Source organism: Bombus pyrosoma, linkage group LG2, assembly GCF_014825855.1.
Source record: "Bombus pyrosoma isolate SC7728 linkage group LG2, ASM1482585v1, whole genome shotgun sequence".
Taxonomy (NCBI): domain Eukaryota; kingdom Metazoa; phylum Arthropoda; class Insecta; order Hymenoptera; family Apidae; genus Bombus; species Bombus pyrosoma.
The window spans coordinates 7,985,938-8,013,142 of record NC_057771.1 but is presented as its reverse complement, the minus strand read 5'-3'; the positions used below and the strand labels follow the sequence as shown (position 1 = coordinate 8,013,142).

Below are 27,205 nucleotides of genomic sequence, written 5' to 3'. Positions count from 1 at the left end.
TATTAATGAAGGTTTTCCTAAATATAATATTTTACTTACTATATTTTTTTGTTTTTATTATTTCAATATTGTTTCAAAGTTTAGTTAAATGTTAGAAATAATTTGCTTTTTTTTTTGTATTGATTACAGAAAAGCCACTCTGACGGCAGAAACAACAAACATCATACCACAAGCAGCCAGCAGCAATAATCTTCTTGGAAATGATTATATCGTGTAATAAAAAATAAAATTATTTATTGAAATTTATCTCTTGTGTTATTTTATGTTCCTAAAAAAATTAATCTTACCAATACTTACCTATACTTAACAGTTTTGTCGGAGTCTCTCGTCATGTTTTATAACTTAACCTTATGGGAACCGTAAAGGACTTGAGGATTATGAATGTTGAAAGGATTTTAAATGACTAAACGCTTTGTTGATTTGTAAAATAAAATTGTTTTTTTTCAATTCAATTTGCCATTTTACAATGATTGTACGATTTTACGAGTTCATCAATTTCTGTATAACTATTCGTGTAATTGTGTAATTTTATAATAATTTGATTTAGTGGCTCGACCAATGGAAGTACGACAAATCTTCTGAAGCAAAAATGAGGATTAAAATCTTATAAGTGCTTGCGGTACGGCGTAGCATTTTGTCGGAGTTTTCGAAACGCCACTAATTATGAAGGGCTGTTTTCGGCTAACTGCGTACTGTCCGGTCCGAAGGCATAATTCCCCTCTTCTCATGCATATGCACGTTTTTCCCACCAAAAGCATCTGAGGAAGAAATGTGTGTATAGTTCAGCTGTTTCACCACTAGAGACGCTAATTCGTGGAGCGAACTTTTTCCTAAATTTTTCTCATGCTCATTGGCGATCTTACAACATCTTACAATATCTCTGATATTGTAAAGGGGAATATGTATACACATAGATATATGTATACATATCTTTATTTGATTCTTTCCGTTATTTGATGTTATCAATGATTATTTATTAGTATATTTTTGAATAGTTCCATTTTACATGATACAAGTTATTAGATAAAAAATAGTTAGATAACATGTTCAGATATTAATAAAAACGCATATAAATTATATGTATGAATTTATATAATTGTAAATCCCATACAATTTTTATTAATATAACATATATAAGATAACATCTATACAGAATCGTATAAAAATCATTCTTTTTATAATTAAACAAAATAACAAAAATTTAATTTTGTAATTAAAGCAACTGCGAATGAATTAATAGAATGATTAATACTCTCATGATGTATTAGCCTTAAAATAGTTACATATAGGGATATATTTGTACTAGATCCAATTTTTAACTTTAATATAATTAATGTTATTATTGTGCAAGAATTTATATATTGAAATAGATTTAAAAAGTTTGTCATCTATAAACATGTAAGACTACATAAAAATACGATATTTCTTGTAATAATCATCGGTTGTATAGGTATTTTATTATCCCTGCTGAATTAGACAATAACTGATTACCGTTTTGACAGTTTGAAGGGACCTCACTACAAAGTTCTGGCTAAGATCAATTTGATACCGAATAATATCTTTTCGCATAATATCACTAACAATGTATTCCATTGTATAAAATAAGTGAATGTGAAAGAAGGTAAAGATATACTGAAATATGTTTTGTTTTTTAAGCGCGTATAACTTTTTTAAATGTATTCAAATTGTAATATTTCTATTTCTACGTTTTATAAAAAAAAAAACATTTTTTATAATAGAATATTTACGAAAAGAATTGCTATTCATCAAAATACTTAAGTGTTATTTATTTTTGTACAGGTTAGACGGCTCAGCTTATTTTGTAATACTTATTACTGATCCAATATTAAAAACATGTTACAACGAGTACCTAATCTTCTGAAAGTCCTTCATAATATTAGCCATTACAATAAAGAATGTTTATACATGTTTCAAATAGGATATGCAAGGAGAAATATTAGTACTTTGATAACATATAATTACAATACCAGATACAAGGTGCAAATTATTGCGAATCCTCAAAAGATTTTTATTGCAAATAACATAAAACATTTGCAAGAATGGAGATGGATTCTTATTACAATTTCCAAGCCAATATCTGTCATAGCAAAAGTACAAAAAGAAGAAACAATAGATTCCAGCAAAAGCACACAAGACAATGTACAAAGAATTATAGAATTAAAAGAAGAAAATTTAGGACAATTAAAGGAAAGGAAGTTAGACGTTAAACCTGATGATAATCAGACTAAAGAAGGGCAACAAAATTTGAAGACAGAAGGTACAAAAGGAAAGATAATCAGAAAAGTATAGTAAAGAGCTTTCTTATTGATTTCTAATTCTATTTTTTATTTTCATTAATTTTCACCATTGTTATTATTCCTTGTATTCACATGTTTCTTGTTTAAAGTTAAAAAGAAGAAAACGGATAAAAGAGTATCATCATTAGAACGTAATTTCATTACGCCAGTTAGAGCTATGTCAGACTTTCTATTGAAACCATCCGATCTTGAAAACTTACCAAAGACAAAAAGAAGATCACCTTATGAGTTTGAACCTCCAATTACTGTTTATTGGAGAAAAGATGTGGAAGCAAAGTAATAGCACACATTTTAACGATGAAATCTGATGAGATGATTATTGTAATAAACATAAATGGTTATGTTTAACATACTGTGTTTATTTGTAGAGCGATAGAAGTCTGGGGATCACGGGAAATCTTAGCAAAAGAACTTCTTAAGAAGGAACTTGAACAGAAAACGTATCAGCAAAGTAAGGATAATATTCTCTGCTTTATCTACACATAATTTAAAATGAATTTCCCTAAATATATTTAGAATAGAGTCAGAAAACATCTTATTTGATGAGTTGATTAGTTTCATTTTCTTCTGGACATTCTTCCATTTTACAGGATCATTGTCACTACTTTTATTAACATATTCTTTTTGTAGGACTGCTATAAATCTTTTAATATAAATGTTTTATGATTTCATAGATATATTTACTGTTAAACGAAGATTAAGGGATTATAGACGAGAAATTGGTAGTAAAACACAAACCATAGATCAAGAAGGTCTTTTTGGAAGATCTGGCAAAGTAGTTTTAACTGCCATTGTAATGTAAGTCCTATCTTTTTATTTTTATTTACAAATACTTCTACTACTTCTACTATTCTACTATTATATAATATTATATAATATTATATAATACTTCTACTATTAGTATACTAAATTTATCTTTCTTTCTTTTAGCAATGGTTGCAATTTTTTATGTAAGCTGTGTGCATGGTTGTATACTGGTTCACATAGTATGTTTTCAGAGTGTATTCACTCTGCTGCAGATACTTGTAATCAATTGATATTAGCATATGGTATACATAAATCAGTACAGGTATGCATAAAATTATGTCATGTGAAATTAAGATAAATCTCGCTTTATATCTCTATATACATTTTTAATATTTTAGACTCCTAATCCTGATCATCCATACGGCTATACAAATATGAGATATGTATCTTCTTTAATATCTGGGGTTGGTATCTTTTGTGTTGGAACTGGTCTGTCTATATATCACGGAATTCACGGCCTTCTGAATCCTTCGACAATAGAATCGTTTTATTGGGCATATTTTATCCTGGCTGGCTCAATGGTATCCGAAGGAGCAACTTTATTAGTAGCAATACAATCAATAAAAAGAGGTGCAGGAGAAAAACGACAAACATTTAAGGACTATGTATTAGGAGGACAAGATCCTTCCGTAAACGTCGTACTTATGGAAGATTGTGCAGCTGTAAGTATTTATTAAACAAAAAAAAAAAAAAAAAAAAAAAGAAAAAGGAAGGATAGGAACAATCGCAGTTATTAAACACGAGATGTTCTTTTGAATATGATAGGTGCTTGGTCTTGTATGTGCAGCTACATGTATGGGTTTAACATCCTATTTGGGAAACCCAATGTTTGATGCCATTGGATCTCTTGTAGTTGGTGGTCTACTTGGCAGTATAGCTGGGTTTATAATACATACAAATGCCACTGCTTTAATTGGAAGAAGTATATCTCAAGAAGATCTAGATAAAATCAATGCGGAATTAGAAGCAGATATAATGGTAATATTTTTATGATTGTATCGTAATAAATAAATAAATACTTTTATTTAAGTTAATTGAATTCGAAATAATCAGGTTCGAGCAATCTATGATGTCAAGGGTATCGATATGGGTAACGACTTAGTTCGGTACAAGGCTGAATTAGACTTTGACGGCAGGGAATTGACAAGGTCTTATTTGGAGAAACATGATCTTGTTCAAATGCTAAAGGTACTAGCTTAATGACCAAAAAGTATTACATTAATTTTCAAATTATTCTATTCCTTAGGAAGTAACAGGAATGACAGACATAAAAGAATTGGAAGCATTTATGTTAAAGCATGGCGAAGCTATTGTTGATACGCTTGGTGGAGAGATAGACAGAATGGAACTAAGTCTAAAGGTATACCAAGAACATTTTACATATCAATTTCTAACTGCTTGACATTATGGTTTAACTTTTTTTCTTTAATGCTTGTAGAAAAAGCATCCCGAGATTCGACATTGTGATCTGGAGATCTTATAAGTACTTCTGTACAATACGGCTACTAATAAACGATAAATATTCTGATGTAAATAATGTTTCATAGCAATGCTTGCGTTATGTATCCTATTTGCTGTATTCTATTTACGTACTATTTATATACATGTAGTGCCTGTGTTATTCTTTATATATTAGAACAGAAATAAGCTAAATAAATTTGAATTTCTTATCTATAATTGAGCCGTACTTTTTATTTATTTTTTAATCTTTTCACATTTAACGAGCACGTTATGGGCGTCGCAGATTGTCCTGAATTATCGATTTTTTCCAAGTATCTCTCACAGTATACAACAAACGGTTACTATGGATACTTTCCTCCATGAAGTTCCGGGTATGAAACTGTTCTCGTTTCCAGTGAGATAGACACGTTTAAGTATGACGTATTCTAACCGCGATATTAGAAAGATTGAACATTTTTACGCCATTGGAGAATCGGTAAAATGAATCGGACGAACGAAAGAGTTCTGAAACGACGGAGCAATCCGGAAGTTTCACGTAGAAACGACTCGAGCAGCAGCGAGGAATCTTCGTCGGTTACCGAGAGCACCGAGCATTCACCATATGTGCAAAACACCAGCACGCCTCTTAGACCTAGATGGACAAATTCCGAAGAGATCAATAGGTTTCGACGAGGACAAGGAGAGATCGATGATGCAGAAGAGGTGTCATCCGATAAAAGGGAATCGAAAAAGTTTCAGAAACGCAAAGAGCACGTTGATCGAAAAAGGTATCAGGACGATCGTGAAAGGGTCGTTGAAAAGCAGAGAGGAGGACATGACCGACGTAATAAACGAAGACGCGATAGGCGTTCTGAAGACGCTGCTAATAAAAGACGAAAGGAAACATCCAGTTCAGAATCATCGGAAAAAAATTATAACGAAAGCGACTTGGAACGGTCGAAACGAAAAAAACGAGATTTAGTAGGTAAAATTGCTTATGTTGAGAATGCTTTAACTCTTTGATTGCGTGATAAAATGACGCAGTATGAAAATAATTAAATCTTTAACTTTTTATAGGAAAAAAATATTAATAATCGTGTTATGTGTAACGACATTTAAGATGTTTCACGCCCAAGTCAAAGGGTTAATAAATCTAAATACGAAAATATTAAATTAGACGGATGACTTTGATTTGCTTTGCAGGGGATAATGAATTGCCTATCACGGAAATCTTAAGGAGGTCGCAAGAAAATGCGCGAACCAAGTATGAGCACCAGGTGCCACTCCCTGTGTTAACCACGGATAAAGTTTACGTACAGCACAGGGGTGGTTTTAGTACAATGAAAATTAATCAAACGAAAGGTTTTCCTAGCGACAAGAAAACTGAAAGGGCAAGTAGCGTTGATATTCGCGAGGAAGAAAATTCTCCGCCTATAAAGGTGGCCATTATGCTTCAACAATTTTGGAAAAATACAGGTATTTTGTATCAAGGTCTTCTAGGCGGTATGGCGCTTACTCATTTCATCATGGTATGTTCCCATTACTTTATAAAAGAAGATCTTTCCATCATTGTGTTTTACCTTCTATCTAACCTTTTCTTTTTTCAGTTGCACGTATTTTTTAATAATTCTATAGAATTCATCGCAAAATACTCACCATTTTGCGAGATTTATACAAACATCTTTTCCTTTCTTATTGCCATGTGCGTCGTTTCAACGTTCGATAAGTACGTTTACTTTGTATTAAAAAATTAAAAATCGTCGAATATTCTGCCAGAATTTTTAAATCTTCATAATCGTTAGGTTTGATTTGGCACGATTCGACGTGGAACATCTGCGTGAGCTTTATTTCGACTATAACAAAGCAATGATCGCAGTTCCTTTGTATCTCGTCGTTTTCTGTCTTCATCAAATCGGCGCAGGAACCGCCGATCAATTAAATTTGATACATTATTACAATTCCAATCATACCGTATGGCAAAACGTAAGCAGAAGATTACACGGTTACCTACAGAGCAAAACAAAAAATATATTTTTATGTTAAAGAAATTTTATTTCAGGTCACCAATGTTCAGTCCCTTTTGGACGACTTAAATAGTTGGCAGAGGATATCCATGTCGAAAGATTTACTTGCAGTATTCGCCTGGCTGTTTGTTTCCCTTGGTACTAAGGATGATTCGTTCTTGACTTACCTACAATCGATGGAGAAGTACGCGGACGATATCGAGTCTTCCAGACGGTAAACGAATCAAAGTTTCTTCGGAAAGGAAGAAACTTCTCTTAATTTGGAATATCATATTTGACTGAGGAATTGTGACGTGTGCGATTTCAATGTTTATTCGTAACAGAATAGGGTCTGATATGTACAATATTTATAAAGTTCTAAATTCTAACAGACAGTACACGTACATGTAATACCAATGAAGACAATAACATTGAGAATAAAATAACATATGGCGCGATCGTGTTGTAATAGTAAAATATGTTCTTAGATTTTGTCTTGAGCGCGGCATTAAGTTGAATCAACGATTGCGCAAATAAATTTTACAAGTTTTTAAATAAATAAAATAACGAGGAAATAGGAAGAATTATTAAAGAAAGATAAATTATGCACGCAAAGTGCGTTGCAATTTGGTTAGAAAGAGAGAGAGAGAGAGAGAAAGAGAATATTCTCACATACAATCGTCGATACAACGCGTGCTCTCGTTGCACGACAAACTTTGCTATAAATAATGTGCGAAGGCTCGTATTGATTTGCGAAGCGACAGATAGATAGATATATATATACATATATATATTATATTATATTGCAATATAATACATATATATATATACGCATCATATATGAATAAATACTATACGTACATTTACAAATCGCTAGCGGTTTTCTCTGCACGAATTTACATCGGCGATAATTTAAAATATCTCTGAACTTAAACGCTAACTCGTCAAGGCACTGTTTACAGTTCTGTCCGAGCTTATGGATTCGCTGAATTTCACGTCGTTCCCTCGTTCGAAATGGTCGTTACTTACACGTCCTCCATCTTTCCGCTGAGGTAAACGATCTTTAAGGTCCTTTGTCGAATAAATTAAGGGACAAAATCGTTTTTACGTTATAAGAAAACTCGAGGAACGCAGTCGACTTTCATAGAATAGGAGGAGAACGATCGTTTCGCGATCGCTCGAACAATCGGTTCTCTCGTTTCTCGGTACCCCTTTTTTCTGTTTTTATTTTTGGTGAAAAAGCAGGACGATCGAATGGTCCGGTTAATCGACAAATGGGGACTTGCTTTGGCCCCGAGGAACAGCGCCGTGTTTCGATCGCAACCACTGGAACACGTCGTTGTGACTTTTTACTAGCTAAAGAACGCTAAACTCCCTTCTCGTACGTGTAACTTGTGTATATACCTTTAGAAACATTTGTGCGGATTCGTTACGGCAGTATTCGAAGAGACAGCGTGATTTGTACGAGCGGAAGAACGTTCGCCGACAGTGAAACCAAGTACGTTCGACGTAGCCAGAGATCACTTGTCGCGAGTGAACGGGGCATCGTGATCGATGCTGTCCCGTTACAAAAAGAAGAACGCCTCCCCGTTCTTCCTCGAGAAAGAGAAACGGCGTACAAAAAGCTTCGGATTCGAGCACACGAGTTGCTCACGACGAAGAACAAACACGCTTTGAAATAGGCATTCGTTAAAACATTTTTTTCTAAAATTGTCATGGTTCTTTTATATGGAAAATGCACGTGGTATGACCCCGGCCAGTAGTCGAGAATTAATTGAGATTCATTTAGGCTAGGAGGAAGTCGGTGAACTTTAAAGACAGAGTTTTTCTTTTCATCCGCTTCCTGCCGGCCGATTAATTCGATCGAAATAGAATTCCTCGTGGAGGTGAATCGGTCAACGAATGGAAGCGAGGATTTCGCGACCGTTTCGTTATCGAATATCGGTAACTCAGTGTTGCTCCTCTTTTTATTCCTCTTCTTTTCATTGAATTCCGCGTTGCACGGGACGTAAAAAAGAAAGAGAAAGAGTTTCGTCTTTGAAGATTTCCGTGGCGAGGGAGATCGTCACGGTGACCCAAACGCCACGCACCGTTTACTCCATTTTTCCTCGTTTCTTTCCCTTTCGAGTCTCTTTGTACGTAATCTTCCCTTGGGAGAGGGATAGAATAGGACAGAAATTCCAAGAGTCCGTCTCTTCGAGAAGCTGGGAGGATTTCAGCGCCAGAAACGGAGGAAATCCTGAATGGCGAACGTCGGAAGAAGGATCTCCTCTTTTCAACGACCGCTCCTCTTCTTTCTTTTCCGGTACGATGATCAAACGGTTCCATCACCGTTCTGCATGTATCTGCACCAGGAACGGCCGTTGTTGTTGCTCTCACGGATTTGCAGCAATTCTCAGTCGTCGAAATCGTGTCTGAGCTTTATATACAGGCACGAGCCAAGAACGATACCGAACAGCTCTAGGACCGATAGTCCTAGGCCTACTGCTCCTAAGATGATCAGGTGGTCCTTCGTCGTCTCCAGAAATTTGTAGATGCAACCCTGTACAGAATTTTCAGATTCAATGATTTGATCGTTGCATTGTAACGATTCGATTTTTTCATTGTGCAATGAAATTGTATTAAAGAAATTACGATAACGATGTACTGTCTTTACACGTTGAACGTTCTGCGTATCGCCCATTTATGAGTGATGAGTTTCTTTATTTACGTAAGTAAAATTTTGCAAATAATTCGCAAGAATTGATTTTCCAATTCCAATTAACAATAATTAATGATTCCAACTTTGTCGTTTAATCTTTTACACTCGGGAAACGTTGGAAGATTTCTTTCTACGAACTCGACACATATTCGGTTTATAGTAGGCGTTCAACATGTTACAGCTCATATCTTTGTGTAGCTCTTGAAGACTGAAGCTGGACTGAAAAACCGTGTGCCTCAACAAGGAAGGGACAATTGGATTCGACTGAAAATCGATTGGTACCGTGTAATGGATGTTCGACGGATGATCCCTCCTTCCACAAAGGTGGGTCGGTGTCTTGCAACAGCTATCTGGGACGAGGCTTCCGTCCTTGAGAACATCCTCGCCTTTGTGCCATTCGCTCACCAGCCAATCCTCGAATCTCACGGCTCCGCAGCATTTGAACTGGAACAATGATTTACAAATAAAGTAACTGTAAATATAAATACCACTTAGCATTTATCGTGAAAAGTACATTAAACTTATTCCCATTTACGTGTATTTTCAAGTTTAATCCTTAGATAAAGCCAGACGACGAAGAGTAGATCGATTCTGACTCGTATAGACGTTTCACGTTTGTCGTTGCACTTCGTTATTTCTATTTACTTATAATTATTCTATTTTTTAAATTAATTAAGTCATCCTACACACCGAAAAGAAAAATATATTATTTTTAATCAAGTTTCAGCGTGTAATATACATTATCAACTGTGAATTACGTGCACTCTCTAGCACCTTCGTGTCGCTTAATAATCAACTCTTTCAAGTTTTGAGGCAAACATGCTGAGGCGTGGGTTATAACGGTATAAATCACAGCGCCGGTATTTTCCGTAAAATAACGTTTTTTACCTATTTTATAACAAGTTTATTATATCTTTTCAAGCCATGAAGATCTATCGCCCGAAGGATGAATTTAACTTAACTAATTATAAAATTAAAGAGACGATACCTTTAAGAGTTGTAATGTTAAAAACGAACTCTCGAAACACAAAATCGCGTATGATAATTATCTTGAAATGTTTGAACGTGTAAGAAGTCTCCATATCGCGTGACTGTTAAACGAAAGAACATTCCTTCGAAAGAATATTTCTTTTCCACTGTCGAAAGCAAGAACCATGAACATCAACAACAACAACGGTTCAGTCGATCTTAAGACGAACGTCGAGTTTTCTCTCGCGGGGTAGCCGACGACGGGAGAGAAGAAAATCGGATCGATGCAAGGAGTCGCGACTGCATTAATAGATTCGCAGAGGACGAACTCGAGGCCATTTCGCTACACGATAACGATGATTTGCAGTCGTAAACGTAGCGAAGTAACAGTGGCATCGGTAGTCAGGGTATAGAGAAAAATGGCTAGGCGATATCGCGGCCACGTAAGGCAGCCCTTAGCCATTTCGCGTACTACAAAACTTAACGACATCCTACGTTGCGTTAAGAGATAGTGGCGAAGAAAGATGAAAAGAAAAGCAAAGGGAGGAGAAAAATCGCTTTATCAAACTAACCGTACCATAAACAGATATCTTTGTCAAGTACTTAATACATTCGGAATGCCGGTGATCTAAACGTTAAATCTTGCGGTATCTCTTCACAGTGAGTGAAGATTCAGCGTCTGGATCATCTGTAGAGATTTGCAGTAGCGTGCAAAAAGCTTAGGTCATTTACTACTGTGATCTCATAATGGCAACTAATTATATATTCAGGAGATATCATTCTACGTGCATGATGCTACAAAGAAACGAATCATTATAAATATAAACGTTGTATTAAAATGTGTATAAAAATGTTTGTTCTTCTTATGGGAAGAAGTTTTACGTAACGGTTCTTGTTTATAAATATTCCTGGGACCTCTTCGTGTTTTGTGTTTCTTAAAATTGTGAAATTTCTATAAACGAACGTGAATACAAGGTGGAAACGTCGTGTTAACGCCACATTTCCGAACGATCTATGCTTCTTCCGATCGCTTTGGACAGCCAGTATGTCACTGGTAACTTACCTCTATCTGCATTTGGTCGATCGCCGAAGTTTCCCTGCTCCTCATAGAGTAGTTCTCGAGGAACGTACGATTAAGGTTCATCTTCAATTCAGGGCCAACTTGTTCCTCGTAGAGCCGCGCTAGAGCACCGACTCCCGCTTCCAGCACGAACACCAGCATCACCACGAACACGTACTGCAGGGAAAAGGAATACAAAATGAAGGGAATTGGAGAAATGGTTCAATTTATATAACAACGATATCTATCTATTTTCGTTTTCCGTAACGGCAACATGATTTTGATTGCAATCATAAAAAAATTGCGATTCTCGCAGGACAGATCGTACAATTTATTTATCGTTGCAAGCCAAACTGATCGGTTATGATAGTTTTTAGAAATTTCTATGACAGTATTTGGTATCAGAGTAGTCGATCGATGTTTCATTAAAAAAAAAAATTAAACAAATAGTTTGCACAGATAGCATCGATTAGTTGAACTGCTCTCCATAATTCATACTAAATAATAATTATGTATTTTATCGATGGATAAATGCTTGTAACATTATGACAAATTATTCCTTAATCGATAGATTTAAAGATGAGAAATTTCATACGTTTTAAACCATTGAAAATTAATTATTTTTAGAGAGCAAACGCTCTTAAGCATTGTCAACTCGCAGACTTTCTAACGTAACGAACGAGGACCAGAATTGAACGCTTCCGTCAAAGATTTGCGTCCCTGAAACCAGCTCCCGTACCTCCCACGATGTCGACGATCTCGATTGCGATTATCCGCCGCTAACGACTTCCGCGTCTCCAAACGCGGAAAATCGTGGTTAATACTCGCCAGAGGACGCGTAAATCTTCCATGAAAGTTTCTAGTTTTGTCCAGCGAGTCGTTAACACGCGCGAACACGGTCCATCGAGCGAAACGTGAATCACGCCAATGATTCTCTCGTAGCTGGAAACGATCGAGTCTTCAACGTGCACTTCTCAGAACGGTCGATTAATAACCACACGCAACAGCGACTCGTCGAGTTCAATGATGAAAACGTGTTCGGAACCTGTTTCCTTTCTGTCGCGATAAATTATGCCACGCTTGTCAACAAGCCGACTGGCACGCGACGAATAAATCGAGTTCCTCTAATTTTCAAGCAAATAAACTCAAGTCTGGGTAATTTGCCTTGCTTGTCGTCGCTTCGTTTCGCCAATCTGTTCTATTTTAGGTTTCCGAACTTTTTGAGATTCGAATGGGTCCGTCATATATTCAAATTAAACAAAATTAACTCCTTTTACCGAGCTTCGTCGATCAAAACGGAAGGACCAACAGTTAGCAATTAACTTTTTTAACCGGACGTCGCGTAAATTTGTTTCGTTCCTCCATCTTACCCTATTTCAAGCTTTCGGTTTTTCAAAAATTTCAAAATTTCATTTATTCGAATCGAACGAGGAGGAAAAGATAAATAAGGAGAATCAGCGGCGTGTAATTAATTTGTTAGAGCGACTCTTGCGTTCGCAAGTTCAACTCGCGTTAATCTTCTCGAGCTCGTTTCAAGCTTACGAATTGTTTAAAAGTCGAAAGCGTCCATTGTTCGTACGAACTAAGGGAAAAGGACGGAGGATAAGAACTTTTCAATTATATTTTTTATTCAAATTTCTACAAGCTAGGACCGCGAAGGAAAATATTGTGCTAGAACATAGCGTTTCGGAAGATGGTATCGGTAAGCTTTCATCGACAAGCTGACAAAGATCGTCGGAATTAACCGAAACTTTCTTTGTGATGAAATTCGGTCTGTTACGTGTTAGAGCCGCAAAACGCTGTGCGAAGCGTTTTAGGATTTTCATGAATATAAATCCCCGACGCGTCGACGAGCTGTCCGCATGAATATTCAAGCTGCGAGGAACTGGCCACGGTCGATCGTTTCGCAAAGTTTCCAGGCGAATCGCTGAGGAAGGAAGAATTCGTTCGTGATTCGCAAAACGCGTTACCCTTTGAATCTTGAACATTTCCAAGCTGTAACGTCTCTTCTAATCCTCTACCTTTTGAACTTTGAAGAAAACTTCTTCAGAAAGGAACGCAACCTTTTTTGAAGAAGAAATACCGCGTCTATTATTTTCCACGGCTATCCCATCACTTTGGACACATTTCTATATCATCTTCTGTAGGAAGAAACCGCTTGAAAAATGTTAACTGAACCGATTGAAAAAAGTTAACACTTTGACTGCCACGCCGAAGTCAAATGTTTCGCTGAGAACGCCACGGGAGTATTTTTATTATTCAAAGCATATAATGGAAAAATAATAATAAATTGACGATGTAAGACAACATTCTTCCCCAATGGACGATTTATCTTATTGGTGGTCACGGGTGACCACCGTGGCGCCTTGGTAACAGTTGATAGCGACATATTATAACAAGACTTTGCTTATTTCGACAAATCATTCGCGTTCTTTATTTCGTCGTAAGCAAAACGTGCGGAATATATCGTTGAAACGTGTAGAAGATATTAATAAACGGTATTTGCTCGTTCTATATATAATAGTAAGGTATGTTCACGCTTCTAACTTCAATTATATGATCACAAAGCAGCATTTACGATTATTTTCTAAGCTGTGTTTATAATAATATTCGTAGATTACTCCTCAAAGATATGGATGCAAACACAGTGCACCGTTAGATGTAAGATTTGTTCTCATTTTCTTTCTTATTGATGTTCTAATAAAAATGTTTAATCGTACAATGGGGCACTTTTTATTTCAAAGTATCTTCTATTTATCGGTTATATTCGAAATGCCCTAACTGTCAATTTTCATTAAATTTTTCCAATTGTAAGAAGTTCGAGCGCTCCGGTAACCAATGACCAACGTGGCAGTCAAAGTGTTCATCGACCTATTTAGATTTCTATTATTCAAATAAAACCTATAAGAAGGGACACGACAAGTCACACATTTCTGTCTGTCTTCGACAGCAGAGTAATTGAAAAATTCAATACATTGTCAACCAGTTCCACGTTATTTCAACCGTTTTGCTAATCGATTATCGCGTTATTGATCATGCCCCTGCTATGCAATTTTGAATAGTCTCCTCCGGCGATCCTGAAATATACCAGAAAGTGTGATAGAAGAAAATTTCATCCCCGAATCCGGCAATCCAATAGAAAACGACACAATGTGCATACGCGCGCTTCAATTTAAATTCAATGTACACGCGCGTGATATGTAAGTACACTACATTGGCCGCAGCATCCGAGCAGGAACGGCAATTGACAGTTTAGAATTGGACAGAACCGCTGACAGCGAATAGACGGTCGATCATGAACACTGACCGCGGTCACGGCAATCACCGCCGATATCCGTGGACAATGCAAATAAATCGATTCTACGAGCAGAAACGGCTTCGTGCTTGGCACATGGTTCGATTCTATTCGAAAGTGACGTCGTGTAACGACGCGAGATGAAAGCGGAATAAGATCGATCGAAATATCTCTTTTTTAAATTGTTAAAGAAAACAAGAAATTTTGTACAGTATTATGTAATTATTGATATTAAGTGGCGTTTTATATTTGATCGGAATAGAGTATAATTAATCACGACGTGATGCAAGATTCAAATAAATGTTGCTCCTAGTTGGTCATCAAATGCAGTCATTAGAGAGAAATATTCGGAAGTAATCAATAAAATGGGAGTTACTTTTGAATCAATTAACGTCGATCTAACGTTAAATTAGGAAATTGAATCATTTGAATATTTTATTCTAGTTTATTTCGATTTCTACGAAAAGTTTTTAATGCCGAAACTGAATACGTTAAAAACTCGTAAAAGCTTGAAAGTATTCATAAAGTGCTAAAAGAGATGACAAGTTTACCGAGAAAGCAATCACGAGGCGATTAAATAGATGGTACAATGTCATCAATTTCGTCACAAATTCTTCAAACAGTGTACGTGTAGTATTTGATTAAGAACCGGAAAAAGTTACGTAATAATTCTTTTCCCAGAAAATTTCTCGACCGTTTGTCTCCAAGTTTCCTCATTAAAAATCGAAAGAATTTCCTTTTGGAAATTTCTGTCTCTCGCGATAAATTAAACTGTCGTTTGATAGCTGGTAAACTGACACACTACTCGATTCACCTTTTACTTTTCCCGCGTAAACGTGTAAAATCGCCGCACTTTCCTTAAAAATACCACGGTGGTCGTTATCGGGATTTACCTACCCGATGGTTGCGGCGGCGGCAAAAATTTTAATTGAACGCCGTATATGGGCTTGGCTAATGAGACGATTCGCTCGTGCCATAGTGTGCACAGGTGGTGAAAGGGAGCTAAAGACCTATGAGTGGCTATGAGAACGGAGAAGCAAAAGGTTGACCGAGACAACGCAACGTAGAAAACATTTCGCGGCGCGTAATCGGTCTTTCATTAGTCTCATTACTCGTTTCACGTAACGGTGTTCGTACACGATGGCCGAAAATTCGTGGTACTGCATTATGTAGCTGAAAATAAGGTACAAATAAAAAGTAGCGAAATCGCGCTGAATGTTTCATCGAGTTTGAATATTTCAGGAATCTGAGAAATACGACGAATTCCTGATTACACTGAAAAATAATTTGGAAACGTAGAATAAAATTTTGTCGTTTAAGGCCTCAGTTTAGAGAAAACGGAATTTCAATACGTCACTAATGTTTACTGGACAAATTTTTAAACTCGATTTTCTCGAAAACGTGGATCCAGACGGACAAATTTTATTCCACGTCTTCGACTTAGTTTCGCACGTACATAAATCTCCTATCGATTATCTATTCCTATTCTATTTGAAAGTTAAGCAAATTCACGTGTATTTGACGAGTTTTCAAACTCGATTTTCTCGAGAACGAAGCCTTCGACGTAATTTTATTACTCCTCGTTTCCCACTTATTTGGAACCATATAACCTACTTGGTTTATACCACGAATTTAGGACCACGATGTAGAATTCTCGAGCGAAAATGAGCGAAAATCTGCGGAGAATGGAAGTTTTTCCAAGCTGGTCGAGCTGTCGTTCTACTTTTCATATAGACCGATTGGAAAAGTAATTTTCCTGAACGCGGCGTTCGTTCGAAGGACGAAAAGATAAAAAGATAATCGACAGTTCGCGAGGCCTCATCGATCCAAAATGTTCCAATTACTGGTGATATAATGGGCAAAAATTGCATCCATGCTCGTCCAGTTGATTGGCAACTGCAACGATAGTTTAAAGCTGCCTGAAGCCGAAAGAGCTGGGGAAAGCGAAAGAAGGGGGGACAGTGGAATCAATCGGAAATCAAGATTCTCCGATCGAGTGGAATCAACAATCTGATTTCAGTCGCATGGTGGATGTAATGGTTTTTCCCTTTTTGCTTCCGAAATATCGTGGACGAAATAAAATGCAGAAATTCCAGATAATCATGGAACGAGCAACGGATTCGAGAGAAACGTGCAGCGATATTATCACTTCGCCACTGTCCGATAACCGACCAACAGAAAAATTCATCATGCTCGCTGAAACGAGAAATTAGAGAACGTTCAACTCGATACAAACGGTCCTGTTTTTGTTTCTTTGTACGTTTACTCAACCGATTGTGATATTGCCGTTGAATCCATATCGATGCTGGTTTTCGCTTCTTTAAATTTGTTGCCGGTTGTTTCGTTTAGTATGTGAATTTCGAAGGTGGTTATAAACCATGCTGCGTTTCCTACTGTTTGAAGATGTTTTTATCGAAATATTTCCAGTATTTCGTTCGTAAATATATGAACATTTTTAATCCATTTGCATTAACGATACGTCAATGTTATTCAGATATAATATCACGAGAAATTAAGATCAAAGGACCTTCCTATTTTATCTTGTTTTATTTATCGACAAGTAAACGAAATGGGAATAATAAACTGCTTGAATAATAAAATTTGAAGTTTGAAAGTTTTCCTCGTAACAGATGTAAAATAAATATGAGACGCCATCTTTTGCATACTATAAGAATAATATTGAACGAGCAAAGCATAGATTACGCGCCCCTGTTTGTTCTAAAAACACCTAGTTCAGCGGACCCTAATGGTGACGACGCGTGCTAGCGAGAGGATTTGCAACCCCTTGAGAACATCGCGCACAGCAATCCAACGTGTCCAAGTCTCCTAAGAGAGGTACGAAATAATCCGGCGCAAGAAGATCTCGACGATGCTAAACTGGCTTGTTCAGATACCGGTGTGTAATTAAAAGAACATTAAATCTAAAATGGTCGAATCGTCGAGAACAAGAGAATTCGCAAAAAGCCGTGAGATTTTCAGACAAATATTAGAGACGGGAAATGCGTTCCTGGATCCTAAAATACATCAACTGACGATATCGTGGCTGAAAATAATAACTAATAATTCGAGTTAACTTGTTTTTTCTGATTAACAGATTAAAGCGATATACGTGGCATAAGAATACTGATTATAACGTAATCTTGATTTATCATCTTCGATTATCGTACGTTCCACTAACATCCAAACGATATTATTCCAGAGGGAATTGAAAGACAAGGAAGAAAATTCTTGAAAATATTCCCTCTAACCATAGTACTGCAAAGTACTCAAAGATTGACCTAATTTCCTTTAATGTTAGAACTGTCGACTAAAATATTAAGTTCGCAAATATAAAGGAAATGCAAAATATATAAAGCATTATATAGGAATTTTCAATGACACGGTCGTAAGGCCGTTCGTATAGTATCCGACATGCGATGTGGTCTGCAAAATGGTTGCATAATGCGTTGATTTTTATCCGAGCAGCATATGACTATCCAGATGTTGTAACACGAAGAAGAAGCTTTTATCTCTCTATCTATCTATATATGTAAGTATTCTACAAAGAATCATCTGCAAAAATACACCGTTACAAATGTATAAAATAGCCCTGAAAAATCTTGAATTAATCGTCTTTTAACCATCCTCGTACTTGTAACGTTAAATTGTCAAACGAAAACTTAAAACTGCTTCAAATTCCCTCTGTTTAAACAAACTCTCGAATCACCGATCTTCTACGATCAGAGGAAAATCACGGGTTGTTCATTTCGGATTAAAATGTTCTAATTAAAATCACTTAAAATTCCCTTTGTTTGTGCAACGCTCCAATGTTACGCTCCAGATTCAACGCCAACGCAATGTTCGAATCACTGATCTTCTACAATAAGCTTCGCCCAACTCTCAAACCGTTTACCATTACGGACGAACAGAGGCCAGAAGAGGCGGTTATTCGTACGTATCTCGGTAATGAGGTCCCGATTCTGCGAAAGGATATCCTCCGCTTTTGTCTCTTAACGCTGCTACCGCGTGGTTTCCACCGGCCAACTGGATTAACCAGCGCGCACTTATCTCCTCGCCGAGAGTATTTCATGCAAGTAAATATAAAAGAGCCGGATAAGGCAGTCGCGATATATTTTCTATCCGTATAGGGTTAACCGTAATCACGGATATCGTAGTTTCATGCGTGTCGAAGGTAAACGGAGCGACCAACGATCCCTAGATTCGCTATCGAGAGACAGGCTCGTTAAACCGCGACATGGACACGTTTTAACAAGGAGATATCGTCTATGATCCTTCGAGAATCTCCTTTTACGTCTTTCCTGCGTAAAACGGCATCTTTAACGAGCCTCGCCTCGCATCCTCCTTCGCCTATCGACCTATCGTCCAACTTTTACCGTCATTTGAATATTGATTGCAGAGAGAGAGAGAGAGAGAGAGAAAGAAAGAGAGTCATCGTGAATTACGCAAAAGAAGGTACAAGTTATGGAATAGTTCCTGATGAAGAATTTTTGAGGATTTTTCGAGGACCTTTATCTTCCTGATTCACACGGTACATATTTTTATACCAGAACACGCAACGTATAAAATCTTCACATCGCAAGAAATGAAACAAAACTGCAGACTAAAAACAGATTTTAGGTAGTTTCTAATAACTTTTTACGTCCATCCCATTTGCCATGAATACGCTAATATGTCTGATATTCTCATTTCTCGGGCGGGCAAGTGAGTATTAGTCAAATTTTGGCTAACGGGATAGGTAAGCTAATATCCTCTACACTCAATAAAGTGTAAAGTCAATTTCGCTTCTTTCCCGCTCTTTTACCTGAGATTCGAACGATACATCTCAAACTGAATACCCGATCTTACATCGTATTTTAGATATTGTAGATGCTTCTTTGCGAAACTAGTAATTCTGACTAGTAATTCCTTCTTCCAATTTGCGAATTCGCTAGAGATTTATCAACGAGCATGCACGTCACGAGGAAAAGACAATTTCAACAAAAAGACTCCATCGACCAGGGAGGAAACGATTCGAAGAAACGGTCGCAATGATAAACCAGAAAGTGCTCAGGGAGGAACGTGCAGAGGTGGCTGGAAATCGGCAAATCGACTGGTAATCGATGAACTTCGAGTCTGTACCTCGATTTTCTTACTCGTACGCGTTCGTTCGAGCATAAATTGGTCGTAAGTGGCGCGATCGGCCGCTGGATACTTAGGAAGTAATGTGGTCTCGCCCGAAGCGTTCGGATCGGTGCTCGGGACGACGAGTGGAACTGGTTCGAAACCAGTCCGAGGCGTCGAGACTTGTCCGCCGATGCCAGTGCCGCGATACGTCATTTACTGCCATAAAAAAAACTATTATGGTCATGGATACTAATTGAAACGCGCCGCGTCTCGTTAATAGGCGAGCTTGCTAATTATTGCTTAATGATCTCGAAACACGCGGTATCTGTGACACACGCAAACATCGATATCCTTTGGGACATAGCGATCGTGAATTAGGCGTATCGTTCGATCGAATGTAACCTTCGCCGTGATTATGATCACTGTTCGACGGGTAATTGCTGGTAGCTTTGATAAGAACATTAGATTATACATAGTAAATTACACAACCGATTATACGATTATACAATGGAGTTTGAAGGTTGAATCGATTTGACGGATTCCTGATGAGATTTGTGACGTGATCGCCTAGGATGAATGGAAGTGTAGGAGGTAGATAGGTATTTATCAGAGAACTCAGTGAAGAGGGAAATTACAGAGCTTGAGATTTTGTTAGAAACTGTATTTAATCAACTGTGTGGGTTTGTACTACTCGTGATGAATATATCAAAAGAATGCGGTGGCTAGAAAAAGTATTGGCCTTATTTTACAATGATATGTTTTTTTACTGGATTCTGTGCGTTTCATTTTCACAGTGTGGAATTTTTATAGTTATGTAAAAGCAACACTAAATGATACGAAATTTAGTCGCGAGTTAGGCTTGTATTGATAAGCGAAATTGTAGGAAAATTTTATTAGAAACTTTATACGTATAGTCAACTATATGTATAACAGTACTGAAAAAATGACAAATATATTGATAGTCGGATATAAATCGCGGTTACGTTAGTAAAAATAGGAGAATCGCGAAGATGTATTTATCACAGAAGCGTATAGCGGCTGTTATTACTCAGCGGAAACGTTAGCCTCGTAAATGTTACTTTAGGTTACAGTAGATACAACGCGTACACGCTAAGAGCATCGAACGAACAGCGATAAATTTCTACGTTGTCGTGTAACACCGGCTAACGATGACAATTTGTCGTTTAGCGCCATGAGAATGGCGTATCATCGAAGGAGCACGACGAACGAAATGGTATCGGAAACTATTCCTGCATCGTTCCCAACAAAATCAAAGACTCCATCGACGAAGACTAAGTGACTTTTCATCAAATAATCGTAATCTTCGCCAATCGATTTGAACAAGCGAAGAGCCAAATTAAAAAGAATCTGTTCTCACAGATCTCTGTGCGGTTTGCAAGGGTTGTTAGTGGAATTTAACTATCATTTATGTGGAATTAAGCGTGAGCCAGTCCACGAAGGTTGCAGGCTCAATGGTAGCGCGAGATACCAGAACGGTGCTACGCTAATTCTCGCTTAAGCACAATTTATAGCTTAGCAGGGAACGCTAGTTTTCAGATAGAGAAACAACGGACAGGTTCGAAGGACGAAACTTTGCATTGAAACATATGGTTATTTCAAACTACGGAACTTTGTATAGAGTTTAATTATTTATTCAATAATGTAATATCGTAACAGGGAAAGCGTATTAGATAAAAGCGAATACGCGATATGAAAACACGCGACGTAGAGCACTGGAAATGTAATGAATTGTGAATACGTCGATACACAATGTTGGAGAATGGCAATTCGACTGGGAAAATTCTGACAGGGGGAAGCGGACGATTTTAGTTATTTCCTGCTACGTAATTCTTGGTTTCTACGAATTTCTGTATTCACAATAATAATAAATTAACAATCTTTGCGTAAATCTATATTTTTATTAACATAATTAAGAGAGTATTACTAGTTAGATATTTAAATATTCGAAATACTCTTTGGCTTTCTATACTTCCGTTTGGTTTAAAGAAAGTGTAAAGAAACATAAGGCGAAACTATTTTCTTCGAACTATTCTGAAAATTTATTAAACGAAAATCTCAAATCGAAAAATCTTTGGCACTGAAAGTTGCTCAAATGCTTACAAGACGAAGAAAATATAAATTTTGCAAACATGGATGAGATATTGTGAATACGTATTAAAGTCCATTAAGCTGCCAGACTGCGTGTGACGGCATATCCTCTCTCGGTGAATTATGTCGTTGGAGCGCAAGAAAACAAGGAAGCTTTTAAAGTGATTCTTTTTTTTCGTTGCTTCCTCTATTTTTTTCGTTTCTTTCTCCGTTTTTCCTTTGCTCATAAGAGAAAATCGCCTTCGATTCCGCTGATCGAACTTCAATGCAGTCTGAGCTTTCCAAGCAATTCCGTAGAAAATATCCTTGGTACCGTATCAACCGTAACGACTGATCTTTTCCGTGGAAAAATCTGGATATTTTTAACAGCATTCTCTCTATCTATTTGTTTTACTTTAGCACATTTAGCTTTGACGATAGAACCGCCATTGGATCGCGAACGTCGCGATCAACAAGGGGAGACTTTGCCGAGGAGTTCAAGCGATAATGTCGGAGGCAATCGACTATGCGTTCAAGGCGAAATCGACCTTGTGATTAAGTATTTTATTACGTGTTACTACGTGGATGGGATTTCTTTATGGTGGAAGGTGTATTTTATGCAGAGTACAAAAAGTAGCTCGATCTACATATAGCTAAGATTTATTTCACTGGTAGATAAGCAGCCGGTTTAGAATCTTCGAACTATGTAACGACGATAAGCTCCGTTTACTCGTAACTTCAATGACTATCTTTTCAAATTAAAAAGATTGAAAAAGTAAACTTGAAAAAGTGCTATGCACTATATACTGTGCAAAATTCTTAGACTATCCACGGATAACGATCTCGTAACGATACAACTCAAATCATAATCCTAAGTCCTAAATTAATGTTATAAAATACGGATAGAACGATTTAGAATGATGTATGAGATGAAGGGGGTTCAAAGACGCGAACAATTTATTCAAAATACTACAAACTTCCTGTTTAATAAATGGCATAGGACTATCGCATAGTACTGTGTATCCCTTCGTAAGTCCCTTTAATGTCAGATCTGGAATGAACGGTGGTATTATATGCATTCTTCCTTGTGTGATGTTACCATATGATAATTGAATTAAATTAATGAAAAATGATATTACAATATATCATTATTCTGTCAATTCTTTAACCGACTTCATAAGTTATAGGAAACACATAGAATAAAATAACAGGCTTCACAGCATCGGTCAAAATCTGCAATTGGGAGGAGCTATCGATGGTATAATGTAAACGAGTAGTCTTTCAAGCACTCTCTTCCCCTACGCCATTCCTTCATTTTCATCGAGGAAGCGAGCTTTAACAGCGGACAAAGTCTCCGTGCCTGGAGCAATAATGTCGGAGGCAGCGATGCAAGTCAAAGGGAAGTTCAGCCCCACAGCCGAGAAAGAAACGGAGCTCGTAGATGGGCATTGAAGCTGCCCCGGAAACGGAACTTCGAGAAATCTTTTTTTAAATGCCTCGGCGAGAACGTCCCTCTCAATGGTGGCGAACCATTTTAATTACCATCGTGAATATCCTTTTCTTCCGTCTTCCATTCGAACACTTACATCGTAAATGGAATTTTTCCTCGAAAAGGTTTAGAACGAAAAGGAGAGGAAACACGGAGAAACGAAAAGGTAATGGAATGGAGGACAAAACGACAGCGAGATGAATTCATGATAGAATCGAGATCACGTAATATTCGGCTTACAATGTGCTTTCTTTTCCGATCGTCAATGCTAAATCGTGACGTTTCAACTCGTACCGGATCTTTGACACGGTGACTGAAATTCAAAGGGAAAGACGATCCTCTTCGTTTTATCGATATGAATTCGGGCATCAGTATGAGAATAATCCCCAAGAATTACTAAGCCATCTTAGCGTCGTGTCAAATAATATCGAAGAATAATATGTCCTTTAACTCTATAACATAATTTACGAATTTAATAGACACATTTACGATTTTGCAATTCAAAATAATAGGTATATACATATGTATACCTTAAAATAAAAAATTGTATTTCTATGTACACCCACTGTGCTCTTGACCCTTCTACGTATAACGTAAAGTGTTATCTATTTTTGAAAATAGATGATTTACATTTTTAAAAGTTGAAATTGCCCTTCTCCGAAACCTTTATTTCCACACCGTTCGAAGATTTTCAGCTCTTGCCTAGGGATTCGAATTCCTGTGATTCGATTGTAAAGCGCCATTTTGGTCTTAAGCTCACCGTTACAGCTAATCTCTTTCATCTATATTTTACTTTAATCTTTTTCTAGATCTCTGTATCCGGTAACTACGTATCATTGTAAATTCATGCATTCCAATGGACTCATCCCGTATAGAAATAAAAAATGCAGTAAGTTGTATCCTACATAGCTGCAATTTGGTCCATACAGCAGCGTTAAAAAGAAAAGATCGTTTCCTAGACGAAACTACGTGAAGCTCTACGATACTTAGTTATGTATGAAACTAGTAAGCTTTTCCTAGCTTCGAACAGAGTATTCGAGAACGTTTCGTGAACGATTGTCCTATTAACCAAAGAGCATCTGCTACCAAGGTTATAGGCAATTCCGAAAACGATAGCTAGAGTGGCTGGTTTCTCTAACATTCCAACCTTCTATATCATCCTCTGCTTTATCTTTGCCTCTATCTCTCTCGGCTAGGCGCGTTTACCCAGACCGGAGAATTAATTAATCAGACAATAGTGGCACCCTGATAAATGGCCGGCACGGAAGCGCATGATCGATAAGAGACACCGTGCTACCCATCAACGGTGTTACATGTTCTCGACAAAGCGATGAATCTTACTGAGACGCACGAGGACCGTTTCCGATTCGATCGACTCTGTCAAGATTATTGGCTAAAATGGATTCAGAGGCCGTAAAGCGGTTTTCTTACGGTGAATTAAATAATCTTACGAGTCAATTCTGCTAGACAGGAATTGATGTTAGCTGGTTCAGGATGAACTTCGTTATCCGACCTTTCATTTTTCACGACAGTTTTTGGTACCGACTTTGTGAAGCGAGCTTTTGATATTACTTACATTCGACATAGAAAGCACTCGTACAATGATTAATTACTAAAACCTTGTAAAATCGTGTACATTGAACGAAGAAATGAATATAAACGTACGAATATAACATACGTGCAGTGGAATGCCCGTACACTTGTCACGTCGCGATCAAACCTACGAGTTTAAAATATTTATTGCAAAAACAAGAAATAATTGTACAATAAGTATTTAATAAGATATCTTTTTGATTCTATATCTTCGCAGTGCTTCGTGGAAAAATAAAGATATCCGTCCAGTACATAATACAAGCATACCAATAAATGATCACTTACAACGTATTCGACCATATGATATATGCTGAAAGAGATAACGATTGATTCAAACCAGCAGAGGTCGATCGAGTCGAAAGAGCATTCATCAGTGTTTCGCGGAAAAATAGAAATATCCTTTGATTACTTACTATAAGAAGAACGCATCTATTTTCAGAGGTTACACCGCCGCATCCGAGCCAGCTACCGACCACAGCCAGGAAACCTGCGACAATCAAAGCGTAAGCTAGCGCCGGGTACGTCGAGGTCGTCATCAGGGACACGTAGTTGTGCTTCGAAATCACCGTCCAGATACCGATTCCGCCCACCACCAATCCAGATAACTGAAACAAAAATAAACCAGTCGATGCTCAAGTTCTGCACGTTCTGTTAATCTTTAATTAATCACCGCAATGCTGGGTGCACGAGGGATAAAGCGCGGTTGAATACGCCCTTTCTCTCGCGCGTTCACGCGCTCAGAACCAACAGAATTTGCCTATTCGTTTTTCTGTCAAATAAACCTGCACGGAGTAAGTGATTCGCAGTTGGCTTTTCGGCTAATCGTATTTCACCCTATGCTAAACTCGTTAAGCCATCTCCGTGTACATACTAAACCTGTATACGCCATTGTGAAAGTTACCATTTGCCCACGAGATACAATCAACATGTCTAAGTTCAATTAATTCGTTCGATTAAAAGTGTAGTAAATGGAAGCATTATAGCGAGGCCGTAAAATCGGTTAGCGGTTGAAGTTTAGAATTTTCGGCAGCAATTCAATTCACATGTATTACGAATCATAAGGATTTAGAACAGATTTCAGGGACGTGCAATATCTAGTCGGAAATAGTTCTTCCTTTTGTAATATGTACATTCCCCCTTCTAAGGATTGTAATAACGCATTATATAAATTATACTTATACCAAAAATTCACAGAGTGCGTGATATATAACAATATATAAAACACCCAAAGTATAATCCTCGTCGTTAATTTTAACAGTCAAAACGAATATCTATTTCAATTCTGTTTCTTTAATCGTACCAATGAAAATATACATATGCACTCTGAATATTGTACATATTTTTTAATATTACGTGTATTCTGTGCAATTTATTTACGACGTTGCTATATGATGGATAGAACGACGATATCATAATGGCGTTTATAACCATGACGTCTTTGATACGTCAGTATGTTTTATTCCGCCGATATCGAAGTTCAAATTCCATCGAATTCGGTCATAGTGCAGATACGGTCACCGCCCACGAACAGTCGGTACACAACGTCGAACGTCGTCGATAACCGTCCGTGCCCTTCCGTATCTTTTCTCCACGACGATTTATCTATTTTTTCGTTTCTCCTTTTCTGTATTTCGTTTCCATTTTTCTCCTCTTATTTTTTCGCTGCCTTGATTCCGGGGAATTTTTGTTCGACCGGCCAGTGACAACGCGGTAGCGACGCCAATCGCCTCTCCCGCGGGAGCAACGGTGGAAAGCACTAGGAGATATACGGACAACGTCCACGTAAATATCGGTGGACGCGCGATATTTACGGTATCCAGGAATGTGCAGTGTGCGCGGTCAGTGTGGTCTGTGTTCGTGCAATGACCAAGTTTCTAGAGACACGTGTGTTCGACGAACGAAACGTTCCTGGCCATTATCCGTGCTACGAAAGATGCACACGTGAGATCGTACTTTATTGTTACCGGTGATAATCGTGCTAGAATTTTTTCGTTTGCTATTATTTTCTTGAAATAATGTAAATTCATGGAGAACTAGCAGATCTTCGTAATATCTTTTCGTGGAATAGCTTTTTATATTTGCTTCAAATGTCTTATTGTATTATTAAATCGTTGTATAAATATTGCACAAATATGCCGTGGAAGAATATTATTCTTATACTGGCTTAATAGAGTCTTGTTGTAGTAGTATATCTCTTTTTGTTCTACTATACGTGTACGGACTGTTTTCTTTTAGAAGTACAATGTTTTCATTCTTCCCTTTCTTCGAATCTATGCTGAGAACTAAAACAACTAAGTTTTGCAACGCGTTGGTATAGCAGTCTAAGCGTAGTTCGTTGT

At 37.3% G+C, this 27,205-nt stretch overlaps 4 protein-coding genes and 1 long non-coding RNA gene across 10 annotated transcripts in view; 3 read left to right on the top strand and 2 right to left on the bottom strand.

Moving 5' to 3' along the window:
• LOC122573961 (homeodomain-interacting protein kinase 2) overlaps positions 1 to 246 on the top strand; it is a 39,015-nt gene extending 38,769 nt beyond the window's left edge. For both annotated transcript variants that reach the window (XM_043741072.1, XM_043741034.1), the window contains one exon: positions 130 to 246. In XM_043741072.1, the coding sequence (XP_043597007.1) occupies positions 130 to 217 (88 nt within the window). In that variant the 3' untranslated portion in view covers positions 218 to 246. The remainder of the gene's footprint in view (positions 1 to 129) is intronic.
• A 169-nt stretch (positions 247 to 415) lies between these two features.
• LOC122575666 lies at positions 416 to 6,497 on the bottom strand. Its single transcript, XR_006319500.1, has 2 exons — positions 6,222 to 6,497; positions 416 to 758 (listed from the first exon to the last, which is right to left on the bottom strand). It is a non-coding gene; the product is annotated as an uncharacterized LOC122575666 (long non-coding RNA).
• Positions 1,263 to 4,802, top strand: LOC122575571 (zinc transporter 9). 2 transcript variants are annotated; one of them, XM_043744677.1, is made up of 12 exons: positions 1,263 to 1,398; positions 1,503 to 1,621; positions 1,801 to 2,278; positions 2,408 to 2,594; positions 2,687 to 2,769; positions 2,993 to 3,116; positions 3,249 to 3,387; positions 3,464 to 3,787; positions 3,891 to 4,103; positions 4,179 to 4,313; positions 4,372 to 4,485; positions 4,564 to 4,802. In XM_043744677.1, exons 3-12 carry the CDS (start codon positions 1,855 to 1,857, stop codon positions 4,606 to 4,608), a joined length of 1,788 nt encoding a protein of 595 aa, XP_043600612.1. In that variant the 5' UTR covers positions 1,263 to 1,398; positions 1,503 to 1,621; positions 1,801 to 1,854; the 3' UTR covers positions 4,609 to 4,802. The 2 variants fall into 2 exon arrangements, with proteins under 2 accessions (XP_043600612.1, XP_043600603.1); XM_043744668.1 differs by lacking the exon at positions 1,263 to 1,398 and having other exon boundaries at positions 1,413 to 1,621.
• On the top strand, positions 4,927 to 9,581 carry LOC122575636. Of its 2 annotated transcripts, XM_043744892.1 has the most exons (6): positions 4,927 to 5,550; positions 5,769 to 6,094; positions 6,173 to 6,291; positions 6,368 to 6,548; positions 6,625 to 6,803; positions 9,468 to 9,581. In XM_043744892.1, exons 1-6 carry the CDS (start codon positions 5,067 to 5,069, stop codon positions 9,472 to 9,474), a joined length of 1,296 nt encoding a protein of 431 aa, XP_043600827.1. In that variant the 5' UTR covers positions 4,927 to 5,066; the 3' UTR covers positions 9,475 to 9,581. The 2 variants fall into 2 exon arrangements, with proteins under 2 accessions (XP_043600827.1, XP_043600816.1); XM_043744881.1 differs by having other exon boundaries at positions 5,769 to 6,291.
• LOC122575639 (CD151 antigen-like) overlaps positions 6,886 to 27,205 on the bottom strand; it is a 90,740-nt gene continuing 70,420 nt past the window's right edge. For all 3 annotated transcript variants that reach the window (XM_043744908.1, XM_043744918.1, XM_043744925.1), the window contains 4 exons: positions 25,280 to 25,471; positions 11,302 to 11,475; positions 9,552 to 9,713; positions 6,886 to 9,110 (listed from right to left, as the gene is read on the bottom strand). In XM_043744908.1, coding sequence (XP_043600843.1) covers positions 8,964 to 9,110; positions 9,552 to 9,713; positions 11,302 to 11,475; positions 25,280 to 25,471 — 675 coding nt within the window. In that variant the 3' untranslated portion in view covers positions 6,886 to 8,963. The remainder of the gene's footprint in view (positions 9,111 to 9,551; positions 9,714 to 11,301; positions 11,476 to 25,279; positions 25,472 to 27,205) is intronic.